The 16,589-nt window shown below is 36.3% G+C and overlaps 1 protein-coding gene across 1 annotated transcript in view; it reads right to left on the bottom strand.

Annotated features, from left to right (window-relative positions):
- kon (chondroitin sulfate proteoglycan 4-like protein) overlaps nucleotides 1-16,589 on the bottom strand; it is a 194,472-nt gene that overhangs the window by 20,582 nt on the left and 157,301 nt on the right. Inside the window, exon 15 of the mRNA XM_067121778.1 lies at nucleotides 14,290-14,430. Coding sequence (XP_066977879.1) covers nucleotides 14,290-14,430 — 141 coding nt within the window. The remainder of the gene's footprint in view (nucleotides 1-14,289; nucleotides 14,431-16,589) is intronic.

Raw genomic sequence — 16,589 nt, 5'->3', positions numbered from 1 at the left:
AGTGGGTAAACTGATTCTAATCACCTCCACTTTATTGAAAGGCCTGCCTTGCCATAAGCTATCGAGATACAGCAGTGGACAATAAAAGTGTTTACTAAAACCTCTCTCTTTTCCATTTTCAAAAAAAGTAACTGAAGTGGAAATCAGAGTTAACACGGTCCTTTTCACTTAGTGTAGGAATAAAATTGGCTCTTTGACTAAAAAAATATTCGAAATTTCCAGTTGGAGCAACTTCAAAAGGAAGGCAATTTGGTTACTTCCAGAATTCTCTTGTAAGTAAGGATCCCACTTTATCCTGTTTCTTTCATTACGTTCGCGATGCCATGTCCAGTAAAATTGAAATGTGTTTAAACTCTAAGCTTGAGGGATATTCATTAATATTCATTCACGACGAAGAGACGACAAATCTGCTATATTATGAGTCTTTTGTATGTCCTCCTAAATAAAAAATTTGGATAGATTTGGTAGAAACGTTTCGGCAAAATGTTAATGAATATACTCGAATATTTGGTTAACTTTAGATCTTGGGTATTTTATTTCTTTATTTTTTCCTTACGGAACTCTGCTATATGGTATAAATATTCAATGATACTTAAGGATTCTGCGGCCTTGCCAATGAGCAATTATGACGTTAATCTTTTTTAAGGAATATAAATACTTAACTACCTCACCGCCCCGTCAAAATAATGAAAAAATATTGGCTCGTATTCTATTTATGAATTAACATTAATTTAAACAATTGCCAAATAAACTTTAAAACACGACTAATTCTCCAACCTGATGACTACTTGACAATGTATGTCACCATGGAGAAGAAGTATATAAAGTTCATTTTTCCCATCACTCTGAAAACACCCACTTTCACAACAAAACACTACAGAAAATGCAAGTATCACCATCATTGCATTTTCAAGACAGGTTTCCCCTTTACAAGGCTTTACTTGAACTAAGTTCTCAGCATTCTTCTGTGCTTAATTTGTCCTGCCAAGTTTTCCATCTTCAGAATTATGGGACCTTCCCACTGGTTTTCGCATTGTTATTTGGGGAGTTACTACTTTTGTGACTGTTCCTCAATCTTATCACATGGCCAAACTGTCTCAATTTTTGAGATCCCTGTCTATTTCCTTGCCTCTGGACAATACATATTTTCACAGATTCTTCCTTGGTAATATGAACTTCCTAACACATTAGCCGTGAATCTAAATATGTTGTAGTTACACACTTCTGTCATATTAGCATCCTACACTTTTTCATTTTCTTTTCGACTCTCCGGCCGGCTAATGAAGAGTTAGAGGAATTTATTTCTGGTGACAGAAATTCGTTTCTCGGTATAATGTGGTTCGGATTCCACAATAAGCTGTAGGTCCCGTTGCTAAGTAACTAATTGGTTCTTAGCCACGTCAAATAAAGTCTAATCCTTCGGGCCAGCCCTAGGAGAGCTGTTAATCAGCTCAGTGGTCTGGTAAAACTAAGATATACTTAACTTTTATTCGGGTGATTTTGATATCAGTGCTTGCGTTGTTCCACTATCTTTCATTGCAGGTTTAATTGTCCAGTTTCATCTCTCATACATTATGCTTGATTATACAAGGCTTTCTAACACCCCCAATCCTTTCGTACAACTCTGTTCTTTGTCTACTTCTGCCAGAGCTTGAAGGCTCTTCAATGGGCCTTTGTTCATCTTGATTTCACCACCTTTCTCACACACTAATTTTTTTTTTTTAGCTAATGTCAAGCCAAAAATACCTGCTGTCTTTTGTATTCCTTCTTTCAACAGTCCACCCCCCCTTCCCCCCACAATTTTTAATCATATATTTACAGAAACCTGTCCATTATAATCCCTTCACCTTTTTCAGTTTCCATGTTTCCATTCCACTTATAAGTATTTTTCAACTCGCTTTTCCCTCATTATCGACTGTACTTGCAGCAGTTTTACACTGAGCTAAGCATAGAACATTCTTTTTTATATAACTGTCCCTGTAATCAGGTTGCAGCCTCCTTCTACTGCAACCTCGACATAATGATTGATTGTTTGATTTATATAAACTGACGTCAAACCACCACATCAAAGAACAATAATCAACAGGAGGGGCTAATAAAATTAGGAGGTAGCCTACAAATGGGAATCATACAAGATGAATCCAGACACGTTTCCCAAGGTGAACTCGAAGTCACCTGGATAAAATCTTTGAACGCACGTATAAATTTTTTACTGGAATAAATCTAACATTAACGAAAAGTTAAACTAACTACAGGACACTTTAAACGCTAACAGGTGTGTGAACCAAAAAAAGGACAACACAACTCCACAGTTTAATTACCTTTGACATTATCTCAATTAAAACAATCCACGAATCGTCACAAATAAACCAAAGAAACAAAAAAAGGAGAAAATAATCCCCTCACTTTATCCTCTCAACGGGCGTAAATTGGTCATAAAGCTGCGAACAATTCATGCAAATTTACTTGGTAACAATGTCAAGAGAGGTAATGAGTGAAATCCAGTTAGGAATTACACCGGCACTGGCACTCTTTTGTAGGACCATTTTTCCAAACTTTTCCGGAGGCATCTATTCCCATTTAAATTATGAAGTTACGACTACAAAGACCGCCAGAATTGACTGAGCAAATTGACCCTGACCCCCTTTTCCGTGACCGTTTAGTATTTTGAGTATTTCAGTTCCGATTAAATCAAACAAAATGAATGACAAAATTATTTAAGTGTTTTTTTTTTAACTTCAGAGCGATCGTGGTTTTCATATGATTTTCCAAAACCATGAGCCACTGGTCGTAAAAACTGACGAATCATACATGAGGTTTTGGAGAGAGAGAGAGAGAGAGAGAGAGAACGCAATACCAATATGGATGAAATTTATGTTTAAGAACATCCTAATTCTAGTACAATCTGCTACAATAACACGCCTAACCTTGAACAATCTGCAACAGTACCACGCCTAACCTTGAACAATCTGCAACAATACCACGCCTAACCTTGAAAGACAACCTATATATAGTCCTCGCCTTTCTAGGTTGCAGAATAGAGTCGATAGGATTACGAGTGGGAGCAGCGGTACGGTAGTGATAATACGATTGAATGCTTGACTAGGGTTTATGAGGCGAGTCTGAATGAAGGTTGAGGGAAAGATTGTGAAAGAATGAGCGACATGAACGGCTGTTCGATTATATAAGGGTAAAAATGATCAACGCGACTGTAAGAAATACAAGACCATAACCTTTCTTAGTAAATAGTCATGTGAGAAATTTGAAAGTAAACTGAAAGGAGTAATCTGGCATGCATACACCCCAGGAAATAACAGTTCAAGAGAAAATCAATGGAGGGTTTTGAGATGTAAGGTACAAATCAGTGGTTGCAAGCTTTAAAAGTCATGATGTGAGCAAAGCATGTTAGAATAAGTAGCTGATGTAAAAGATGGACTGAAACAAGGTTGTGATATGCCTTTCATATTTACTTAACAAAATTATGGATTGAATGATGCGATAAGTCAGGAAAATGACACTAGATGTAAGTGCCCAGTTGTGGAGCAAGAAAATAAGTTGTGAATAGTGTAAAATTGTTGACGTTTCCAGATGCATTACTAACACGGGACAGTGCAGAAAAACTGCACAAACCAGTAAAAGAGTTCGAAATTGTTTGCAAGAGGGGCAAGCTGACGGATAAAGGTGTACAAAAATAAAGTTATGAGGGTAAATGGAAACCGAGATGATGTTCTGCGTTTCTCAAGGCGACCCAATATGGTGCAACAGGAGGAATGCTAATCAACCTAGCTAATACTACCCTTACAAGAGACCAGGAGGAACTGCTGAGCCTGGGACTCAAGTTCGAGCCTGAGACCCTCCTGGATAAAATCCTTGACCTGATCTACAAATGGTTCATCAATGTCATCCACTTCATCCAATATTTCGGGTGCCGCAAAATGATTCAGGCATTCGACCCATATTCTTCAGTGGCATCGGCCCATAATATAGTCCCTTTGTCTGCAATAGTTTCCATCAGGTGATGACCAAGTGTATTTGTAGGTATCCTTATACATAAATGTGCTACTAAAATGACCACCTTATTGGAATAATAAAAACTGACCACGCGAGTCGCAATCTCATTCGTATTTCCTAAATCTGTGTCTTCCATAAACTGTTCCACTCCATTTTCACATAGCAGTGCTTCGTTAAAAGCATCAGTGTTTTCTTCAGCAGAATCACTTGTTGATACAATAATAAAAATTTTGTATACATACATCATACATACATACAGTACACATAATATCTATATGTATCTATCTATCTATATATATATATATATATATATATATATATATATATATATATATACACACATTATTATTGCATCAACAAGAGATGGACTGAAACCACTGACGCTTTTTACTAAGCTCTACAAGCTGAAATTGGGTTCTCGTATATAACCTACGACACCCATTCTGTCACAAAATTATAGCAGCAAACACGTTCGGTCGATTCCCCCAGAAACAGAAACTAAAAATAAAACAGCCCTCCAGAAAACAAACTACCCACATACTGTCGCTTACTTATAACAACCCTGGTGTTCGGACACTTCAAACTGGATACGCATCAAGAACAACTTGCAAGACAACCAAAGCAGGAGAGGTGAGTGATCCGCCGAAGCTCGAGCTAATATTATATATCTCCCGTTCGTCTTCTGCGGAGGAGCCTTTAATTACGAGAGTCGTTAATTCAAATCAAGAGCTTAAGCCCAATAAGGCTTCAGTTCGGCTCGGCTTCCTAAGCTCCTTTCCTCCCCACCCCCCCGTCTTCCAAGCCATGCCAAGAGACCTGGTTATATCCTCTGTAAAGGAGAGGAGACACGGGCTTGATAGCGAGAGAGAGAGAGAGAGGAACGTATATTCAGCGAAATTAATAAGGGCAAACAATACTTAATTATTACAAATGAGTATCTATTAAATGGTCTGTCTTTAACAGATATTATTTAGATTCCGCCTAAATAAAAGGCACTTCAACGTTGCAATAGTCTAGTTTCAAAGTCTGTTGTTTCTTATGATGAATGTAACGATCCGACCATTTCCTGAACTAAAAACAAAAATGAAGTGAAAATAACTTTACAACTTAAATGTAACAAAATATCTGAGGCTCACTGCAAGAATACTGCTCAACAATTATTCTCAAAGTCACGAATTTCAGAGCAAAATACAAGGTGATTTCTTTAAAATGTCAAGATCAGACTGAAAATAAATCTCAAATATCATACCACTAAGCTTCCGCTAATGAAACGTCAACAATAATTAATATTCACACAACAGGAAAGGCATTAACTCAGCTGTCTGCAAATTTCAACTATCTAAAACTCAGCAGTTTTTTCATAAAACCTATATACTTTATTCAAGATATATCAGACCTCAACATGTACATTGCTTAATTTTTCTAATTCATAATAAATAAATCGTAAAATTCTAGGTTGATTATAAACCACTCCACTATAAATAAGCTATAACAAGAAAAAGTTACAAGTTATAACAGGTAAGCTATAACAAGAAAAAAGTTATAACAGGTAACTCGGATAGACGAAAACTGTTAATAAAAAATAAAGCTTGAAAGCAAATGGAAACAACGCATGTTCGCAGTTCGTATTTCTTGCGTATTTATCTTTTCGCTTTACATAAAGAAGGCGCCAACTTCACCACTTAAACCCAAAACACAAACAAGGATTCTAAACACGTATTTCTTTAATTAGTTCTCGCTTTCTAAATATCAGCGAATGTTCCTAAAGCTTACCGATACCAGGAACGAGAGCACCAATGACAGCGAACGACTCAAGAGGGTGTTAAGTGTATTATGGTTATACTTTTAATGAACTTTGAATCCTTTACAATTTAAACAAACATAATAAAAACTTCCTGAAAACCAGCAGCGTGATAAAGTTCGGGGAAGCACTTGGAAAATAATGCAAGCAAATACTGCTAAAATAACTTGACACTTCATCCCAATTTGTTCCCGGGCCACAGAAGTTACGCAGCCTAACTCAAACAAGGTTCATACCCCACCGAGTCATACGAACGGTACACCCTGGCCAGTCATATATCAAGCACAACATTCTAACCTGTCACAACGGAAGCTTGAATTCATAAACATTATGTGCTTGAAATTTCTACTCAAAATTATACTTGGGAAAAAATGTTGGCAATGTCAGATAGTGGCATTCTGTATATTTGACCATGACATGAAAATTCAAAAAATTTAATTTTAGAAGGTTTACTTTTTCACAACTGTTCATTCTAACAGTGAACCAACTGCCATATTATTAAAAGGAGGATTGGCAGTTGCATGAAATTTTCTTAAAATTCATTTGGAGCATTTCTTACGCACTAGTGGTCTCTTTTCATACATTAACAAGAATTTCTCCGTAAATTTTTACAACACACCCATAATTACTGGAGTTATTTTTCTACTGTTTCTTTTTACCTTGTCAATCTGAATAACTTTCCTACTATTCCACATCTGCAGCAAAGAAAGTTATTAAAGTTACCCCAGTTATGAGTTATTTTTTTCAACATAAAACACTATCTGGTACAAAAGTTATATGTAATGTACTGCTATTTATGTAACTTCTAGAGAACGATGAACATTCGACCAAAACCGATTTTGATAACTACTTCTATTGCTGGAAAAAAAAATTTACTGAGGTGCGTTCTAACTTATACTTTCTTAACCTAATCTTCCCGATCTGGGGTGCAAAAGAATGTTGCTTAATGTATCTGTTTATAAATCAGAGCGCATGGACTCAGTGTGGTGCCCAAGTGCAGACAGCTCTTTATTCCTATAATGTACTTAGAGGTGTACAGATTCTGAAAATGGCGATTAGACTGGGCTACTTAGAAGGCAGTTAATTTTAAGCGTTCAATATGGTTTTTCTGGTGGCTTCTGAAGTAATTTGGACAAATTTAAAACTTCAGTCGATATTATTTGGTCAACTCTTTACATACCACAGTGCACAACCACACCTTGGGGTTAGGTTAGGTTAGGTTGGGGAGAGGTGAAAAGCAATTGGGTTGCATTCCATCTGGGGATATATACCAAGAGGATGGCAAATAAGTAACTGAATGTTGTTTATATGATTTATAACCACCTAGGTCAGGTTTCTGAGGAAGATGAGAAGAGCCCTTCCTTCCTGTCATGCTGGGTGAGGCGTCTTAGGTTAGGTTGTAAAGGGGTCCAACTGGCGACTTCAGATAGTCTAGGATGAGGAAGACTGCGTTATACTAAATCTCTAGTTTAAGGGTAATACATTACACACACACTAAGCAGTGTGTGTGATGCAACGGCCATGAATTTTCGACGGAAATGTTAAATTCATCAAAATTACACCAAACACTATAAGAAATACTATACTACACTCATACTCGATACCAGTTTTAAAAGCAACAATTACCAAGAAACGGACAAAAATATAAATGCACCTAAAGTTATACTAGGCTAACATCATGAGTGACTTTCGGACAGAATTAATATTTTAACGTAGTCATGATGCAGTCAAGAGCAAAATGAAACCTCAAATTACAATGACGAATGCTCACCAAAACAAGGAAGATGAAAACCCGAGAAATACACTGAACTAGGCCTAAGGTAAGGAACGGCCACCTCTCTCACCTGTTTTAGTTTAGTAATTATCCACATTTTGCCACACACCTTTTCCCAAAGGCCACTTGTCTCCATCACTCATAATTCACTTAAATAAAAATGATTCTTTGGCGACAACTTGAAAAAGATTAAAACCCGCTACACGGAATGTGAGAACTCGTTGGGACAACATGAGCAAGTGTGTATCACCTGCCCTCAGTGCCCTGGCTGGCCTGCCTGCCCTAGCTTTACTAAATCCAGACTCCTTTGCACGAGCGTTATTGTTTCCGCGCCACAATTCAAAACGAGAAAAACTCCATTGTACCAAATAATAAAACTGCATCACAGCTACACTCGAAATACAGATTTTGTATTTACACCAATAATCTGTTACTTATGTTGAATTCGTAGTATTAAAAACTAACTTTAAGCTGACAAATAAACTTAGCATTATGTGTAAAATAATAACAATTAAAACGCGCAGACACCACACACACACACACACAACTGAAGGAAGTGACCGATCTCCAGTCTGATTTCAATAATTAAATATCAACTATTAATAATAAAACATATCTGATAAATAGAGAAAAGCCGGAAAAAAACCCTTGTCTTCATAAATCTGTTGAATTTGACAAGTATCTCTCAGTAATGAGACACAGATTATTTTAATATTTGGTATCTCCTGGCCTTGCAATAATGTAATTGCTATTAATTTACGTTATGTTAACAGATGAAAAAGCAAGGAACGACGATGTTTAATCCTTTATATTCTACCACAGCAGTAAATCTAAAGAGATGTAAAATGCCATCATATTCACTAGATTTTAACAGAAATCCAGCGACTAAGTCATCGTCAGGTCTCATAAAACAAGATTATTGTAATCAACCTCCTGTTCGGTATAATTTCCTCATCACTTCGGATGAATAGAACGATCCGAAATCATGCAATTAAAGAAAGAGTCATTACGACAGCAGTAGGCGCTTTGATCAATATCATCCGATCAAAATCATTTGCTTAATTGTAAAATCTGCAATAATTTCCTTTCGGGTGGATGATCCAGGAGGGGTAAAAGGTGGAAGTGTCTCGTTTCCCCCCCTTCCTCCCACCCCCCTTTGCATTATTGCCATGTCAATTAGCTTCAAATGCAGACAAGGACCTCCCCGGAAAGGCCTTTGAGAGCTGCGGGTGTCCTGACTTCCACCTCAGGATCATCTTTGGAGGTTAATGACTCCTGCCGACGTCAATAACATTTGGGATAAGCTCATCCTGATTTTATGAGGTGGAAATACTCGACAGAATAAAATGAATTAACTATCAAAAGTACTTGCTTTTGGACTGAAACTTTTATTCTCGTACAAACATTGAGCCGATCACAATAGGATAATAATATACTTAACACTGGTGATCAGATAATAAGCAGATAATAAAATAATTAATAATGATGATGATTTTGGAAATTCTGGTATCACCGCATTCTTAGCTTACGACTGAACTTTTCGTAAGACGTGTCTGTGTGTGTGTGTGTGTGTGTGTGTGTGTGTGTGTGTGTGAGAGAGAGAGAGAGAGAGAGAGAGAGAGAGAGAGAGAGAGAGAGAGAGAGAGAGAGAGAGAGACAGACTACAAATGACATAAGATCATGAGATCATAAGTAAGTACAGTTCCATATCTAAAGATTCTGTCGCTGTTTAACTTTTATTATGCAACATTATAATAAAACTATCCTTTAATACAATATCATACATAAACAGAAATGGAGCTGAAACATACCTCCATATATGTTTCTTAACTCTATAAACCCCCAAAAATAAAACAAAAATATTTTATTGTGAAGGCACTCTCTACTTCGCACCTAAGAGACAATAAAAAAAAAAGTAAAAATATAGCCACAGGTAAAATTCACCATCTCTTCCATCATTCCAGTAGTTACCCCCTTCACACTGATATTGAGGATATAAATGTAACGATATTGTTATATCCTCTTCGTTCAAGTGCAAGCCTTCCTTACAACATTTTCAATTGCTTTTTAAATATTTATGGATTACTTTTATGCTTTTCTTTGTCTTTGTCGATTGCTTCAAAAGCTCTTCATGTAACATTAATATTGTGTATATTATACATGTGTACGTGCGTATGTCTTCGGATGTCCATAAATGCTTGCGCACCTTCAATACATATTGACAAACACACATGAAAGAACGTTAGGTTTTTTTTTACTATATGCCAATTCACCTCTCTCTCTCTCTCTCTCTCTTTATAAATGCAGATATATATATATATATATATATATATATATATATATATATATATATATATATATATATTATATATACATATATATATATATATATATATATATATATATATATATATATATATATATATATATATATATATATATATATATATATATATATATATATATATATATATATATATATATACACATACACACATGAAGGTTTCTTAAGCATGAAAGTGCCCCCTGCTCGAAAAACCTCCCAATGGCGGCAATCAAGCATCATCTTGAAATTTCCTCGTGCGTCCTAAGCTTCATTAGTTCCAATTAAGAACAACTGAAGCGGCGGACCAACCAAACAGCAGAGTTCATACTGATGAAAGAGAGAGAGAGAGAGAGAGATGAAAGAGAGAGAGAGAGAGAGAGAGAGAGAGAGAGAGAGAGAGAGAGGTTTCTGGACAGTTCCTCCTGTCCCGAATACTGCCGGGACTCTCTGGAGAAAATATTGAGTCGAGGTCGAAAACTGATAAAAATCTTTTCACTGAATATGCCTCGGGAATTTCGAAAAAGATGGAACGCATTTGAGACAAGGAATACACGGCATAATTATGTAAGGAACTCTGTACGTTGATGAGATGATGAAAATAAGGTAAAATATAATATATATATAATATATATATATATATATATATATATATATATATATATATATATATTATATATATATATATATATATATATATATATATATATATATATATATATATATATATATATATATATATATATATATATATATATATACTGTATGTGTGGAGAAAATGAGAGTATATCACAGGTAAAGTCATTTTGATTTGATTTATTAACAGTTACATTAAATATTTCGCTACAAAGTTCTCAAATTCTCTTAGCTTTTCAATGCTGTTCAAATAAAGTTTATACTGATTACGTAACCTAATATTTGTGGATGTCTCGACCCGAATGCCACCCATGAAGTGAGTTCCAGAGGTTAAAAATCGCATATGGCCACAGGCGAAAGCCACGTAGTACCATATGGGGGGAGGAGAGCAATGAGTAGGGGCTCCTTCAAATCCAAGGTACCTTAAAACTATTGATGTTGGAGAATGGACGTGTCACTGTTATTCTGACAAACAGTGTTTGGACTTGGGAACACAAAGGAGAATACCTATTTCGTCTCCACTTACAAAATATAGCTTATTTATTTTTTTTTTTTAGATTTTCCCCACGTGACTGTGCATCAACTGAGGAGTCAGCAATCTCGACGCCTAACAAGCACATACCTTGCGCATAGCAATTATTCCTAATCTCCTCAGGCTCAATATTCAACAATAGTCAAAAATTCAGCCCTATGAAGACGTGTTTGCTTTTCACGCTGATTCAGGCCTGAACTGCAAGAGCTACAAACTGAAATGCCATAGTTTTAATACACAAGAATGGGGATTAAAAAACCTAATACTGTTGACATCTGCCTTCGTGTATACTGTGATGGGTATTTTCGTCAAATTTACAGGGTATGGCTTAAGAGAGGATCAAAATGAGATTACACTGAGAAAGGTACTGCCGAATTTTTGTCTAAAAGAACTTATAATTGATAAGGATAGTGATAGTCACTGCATAGTTTCATAGGATTACGGAAACAACTACAGACGAGAATTTCTAGCCTGAAGAAAATGGTAAACTTTGATTCGAGACTGAAATACCGAAAACGCATCAGATTTACCGTAATTTTATTACAAATCTGTCACACATTGGCGATGCTGACACACACTGATCATTATCTATTTATGCAACTAAATAAAAAAAATGGAAACGAAATTCGACCTAAAAACGTATTCTCCAGAAGTCAAAGCAATTTCATACCCTGATGTTCCTTTTGATGAAACAACAAAATAAGACTAAGTCTCGCCCAAAAAAGGAAAAAAAAAGTTTTTATCTGTTTACAAACTCGCAGCCTATAAACATCCGTTCCCGAATACCGAATTCGAACACGTTTATCGATTTAAATGACGTTTCCAGATCTTTTATAACTCAAAAGGAAAGGGATTTTTCACTTACGGTTCGATCCTTGGTAAAACGTTGACGTGAATGCAAGATCAGATGATGCAAATACGTCTCTCTCTCTCTCTCTCTCTCTCTCTCTCTCTCTCTCTCTCTCTCTCTCTCTCTCAACATTACTTCGGCGTTCTGAGTTAGTGGTGGGCTAGGCATTATTTGCAGACATTCGTTATTTGTTTTATTTTTGCATGAAACTCGACGACAAAACAAGGGTCAACGACTTTGAACGCCTATTCATAAACGGGGAAAAAATATTAAGAAAAATATTACTTGGCAAAGATCCACCGGTATATATCCATTTCACACAAACAATTGTATTCACTATGAACTGAAACACACAGGATAGCGCTACAGATGCTCAACAGTCGAGCTTTTCTTGAAATATTCATATTGCGTCATGAAAGGTGTCACCTGAGAAGCGTGAATAAGTAATGCGTGACGTCATTACCGAATCGCCCACTAAGGTGACACCTTTTTTTGCCCTACTCCCTTAATGTTAAATGTGTCTATCTATTTGTCTATCTATATATACATATATATATATATACACATATATATATATATATATATATATATATATATATATATATATATATATATATATATATATATATATATATATATATATATATCAAAATAATCACATTTATGCACTAAAGACCAATGTCGTACAGTCAGAACAACACAGTATAATGAATATTCATTTGTGAATCGGGTCGCCATGAACGGAAAAATATGCAGAACGTTTTATTCTCGTACGTTTGAAGAAAAGAAAATCCAGTGCAGTGCTACCGAAATATGTTGTTTTCATCTATTCCTACTGACTATCAAGAAACACTGAGCCTCTGTCTCTCTCTGAGGCCTAAAAACATCCCTTCCCTCCTCGTCTGACAACACCGAAGAACAACGATTCTGTGAAAGGGACCCGTTGTGCTTCCTTGCGTTTTCGGAGCGAGAATTCCAGTCCAGAATTCTGTCCCGATATTTGGAATCTCTCTCGCTGGGGATTCCGCCCGTCTCCTGAGATTTCCACGCAGTTATCCAGTCTTGAAATACACTGCGATATGTTATCGCGATTTTACGATGTCAAACAATACGAACACTCAAGGACACTCGGCTGCAAACGGAAAAATTGTGGAGAGATTGAATTTGCCAGCGATGAAGCATTCTCTTTGGGAGTGTCGAAGCGGTTGGTCTTCTGTCACCCGTGAATGTCAATAAATTGTTATTTACGATAATATTGTGGCTGGAAGCATTATGTTAGTAAAAGGTTGAATGGATACGGTCGATTTGGGAGTATGGAAACGTAGGTGAAGTAGACACGGTCTACCTAATTGGAGAGAGAGAGAGAGAGAGAGAGAGAGAGAGAGAGAGAGAGAGAGAGAGAGAGAGAGAGAGAGAGAGAACCTCATCTCATCATTGAAACAACAAAATTTATTTTTTTTTTTGTTCAACGTACATTTTACTAGACCACTGATCAATAAAATATATATACATATATATATATGTATATATATATTTTTCTTTTCTCAATCACACCTAACTTTGGTCTTCAAAGGTCGACTAACAACCTAGTACATATTCACTGCTTAAATCACCCGGAGCATGCTGGATTTTCAAGGAAAAAGATCGAATTCTGATTCCATGGTTGAGAGAAAGAGAGAGAGAGAGTCTCACAAATTCCGCCGAGGCTGACAAATAAAGCGCGAGAAGAAAGTCTGCGAAGTTTAAACACACACGTAATACACTAGTAAAATCTGTTTTAGGTGGCGATAAACTTTCTTGAAAAGGAGGAAAAGAGAGGAGAATGATGAAATCAACTGCTTGCAAGTTGGCCGTGAAATAAGCAAGACTAACAGGGAGAGGAAAGTAAAAAGTGAAGGAGGACGGACTGAGTGCAAACAGTTTCTGGCGCTGGCAATTTTAAAATACAATCGGGACTGAATGTTTGGCGATGAAACGCGAAAATGGCTGTCCAAATACTGATTTCATGTGATTGTAAAAATGTTGCATTAAAGTTCTTTACATCTTGTAAAAACTGGCACACATGCACGGTGGATGTCATGCAAAGCACATTGGAGGGGAATGAATGTTGCTGATGAGGCTCTTGTGTAGATGTATGAAGCAATTATAAAAAGCGATTATGGTAAAACCTCCCAACTTTTTGCCTAAATCCGGTCACAAAAGACCAGTAGTTAAGAGAAAGACTTAGATTAAAATCATTGATTTACTGCCTATACACATCTGCATCTGTCAAAAAACGAGCTCTACCAAAACCCAGAGCAAGGACAAGCTACCATATATCGAGACATCAAAACAAGACACAAAATTAAGACGTTTTACTGACCTGTACTGTATACACCAGTCTTGACAGACTAGAGATGCCGTTGGTGACATCAAACACGAAGTGATCTGTGGTCACATTGGTTCCTGTTTCCACGTACCGCACTCTACCCTCGTTGATGAGAGCCTGGTCGAACACGCTCACCTAAGGAAAGAGAAAGATTGAGATCGTTAATGTAGTTTTTTTACACGTAATTATAAACAAAATAAGTAAGAGGACAGCGATTTTCATATATATCAGATATCGAGAATCATGAAAAATTAAATTACTATAACACAGAGTGAAGAATAACCAACTGAAAGAAATGAAGGAAAAAAAGGAGAATGATACACTTTTAGAAAGCGAAAATACCTGAAGAATAGACACTGAATGCCATATTTTTTCTTTTCCTAACTGTACAGTACATGCTGCAAAAGTATCGTGAGAAAACCGACTTGAAAGATTTCTTTTAAATCAAGGTTCATTTTTGTCGTGAAATATTAATTTTCATAAACTTCCGTTGTTCTGTCATTATGTCGTAGTATTCTATAAATTCGAGAAAAATTGTCTCTAGGAATCGCATATTTTCCAAGGACTTTTTGGCCACACAGAACTAAATTTCGAAGGCGTATCATGACTGCCAAGGAATACCACGGGAAGAGAAGAGAGTGCTGGCGTTAATGAAATAAATAACGGAGGCACAACTACGGGCCCCGAAGGACGCCAGCTGGGACAAGGAAGCCACTAGAACACGAGGAAGTTGATTTACCTTATACCACCTGATGGGGGAAGTTACCAAAGTTATCTACAGAAGGAAGTAATACCGAATGAAAAGTGGTGAAGTTTATAGGGTAGTCTATAGAATGTGGTGAGGTTTATAACATCTTTTGGTCTACTGTTTAGCATCTATACAAAAAAAAAGAAAAGAAAATAGACAAAAGGAAAGAACAGAGCAATGGTAGCAATAAAATTATACAACTCGTAACATACGATGACATTCAGGTGACAAGGGCATTATATTTATATCATCTTTATTATTATTGAACATTACCAGGCATTTATATGGAACACACCATGAATTTTTTAACGAAGCTCCAAAAGGATAAAATATTAATATATTTAAAAAGAAAAAAAGGAAGGGGGGAGTTGGAAGACGGAAGTTACAGTTTGGTTTCGTGATGTTAGACATGCTACAGAAACGGCAACCTGGCTCGTGCCAGCTCAAGGAAGGTGGGAAGGAAGCCAAAATACCTTTGCATCACGTGAATATTCTTAAACCTAAAGCAAGCTTACGATCACCAACGAAGAAAAATGAGAAGGCTTATACCGAATGTTGGAAGTGAACGCTGGTTTTAAAACTGACAAATTTAATTAAAAAGGTTAAAATAAAAAGGAATTCTGACTTTTGCTGTACGCCGATGGTACCGTACTGTGCGCAAGAATGGCAACAGAGGGAAAAATAATAAATAAATTGGGCGTAGCCAGAATAAAAAATGTAGTACATATTGCTAAACAAGGTCAAGAGCTGACACTACACGGGAACAGTATAAAAAAATTTGCAAAAATAAATGATTTGGGGCAATAATAGATGTATGAGGGAAAATAGCAAAACTAGACTGTATGCGATCAGGTTCCAGTTTGAATAAACAAATTCAGCTATTTAATGATTTACTAGGCAAAGACAAGCAATGCCCTATGGCATTACACGTGAAGGTTTAAGTTGTGAAATATGAGTCAGCAAGCAGGAGAGAAGTGTCACAAAAAACGCAGGATGCAAAGTTGAAATGGAATTTGTAAGTAATGTGACCGAAGGTGAAACAATATCCAAAGGAGGGTCGATAAGAGAATAAAACATATCTTCCTTGTCATCTCTCTCTCTCTCTCTCTCTCTCTCTCTCTCTCTCTCTCTCTCTCTCTCTCTCTCTCTCTATATATATATATATATATATATATATATATATATATATATATATATATATATATATATATATATATACATATATACATACAATCAAATGTTGCGTGACAGGACAAAGTAAATTGCCTTCTAAGGTAATCCTGTTCCCCACATCTCTCTCTCTCTCTCTCTCTGTTTTTACTTTCCATACTTTTGATATTGAAGTACAGAAAAGCCTAATGAATTCCTCCTGGCAACTCACCCTTTTATTTTCATGGCACCAATGGTTTACAACCGCGCCAAGAGATCCCATAAGAGATATAAAAGAGTCAAATTCTTATCTCAACGGCGATGCAGCAGATTTATGACGCGCGTAAAACGAAAATGACACCAGTTCTTATTCGCCATAACAAGAGAATCAACGACC

This window comes from Macrobrachium rosenbergii, chromosome 20 (genome assembly GCF_040412425.1).
Source record: "Macrobrachium rosenbergii isolate ZJJX-2024 chromosome 20, ASM4041242v1, whole genome shotgun sequence".
Lineage (NCBI taxonomy): Eukaryota > Metazoa > Arthropoda > Malacostraca > Decapoda > Palaemonidae > Macrobrachium > Macrobrachium rosenbergii.
The sequence above is the reverse complement of the archived record's forward strand: the minus strand, read 5'-3'. Positions and strand labels throughout refer to the sequence as shown.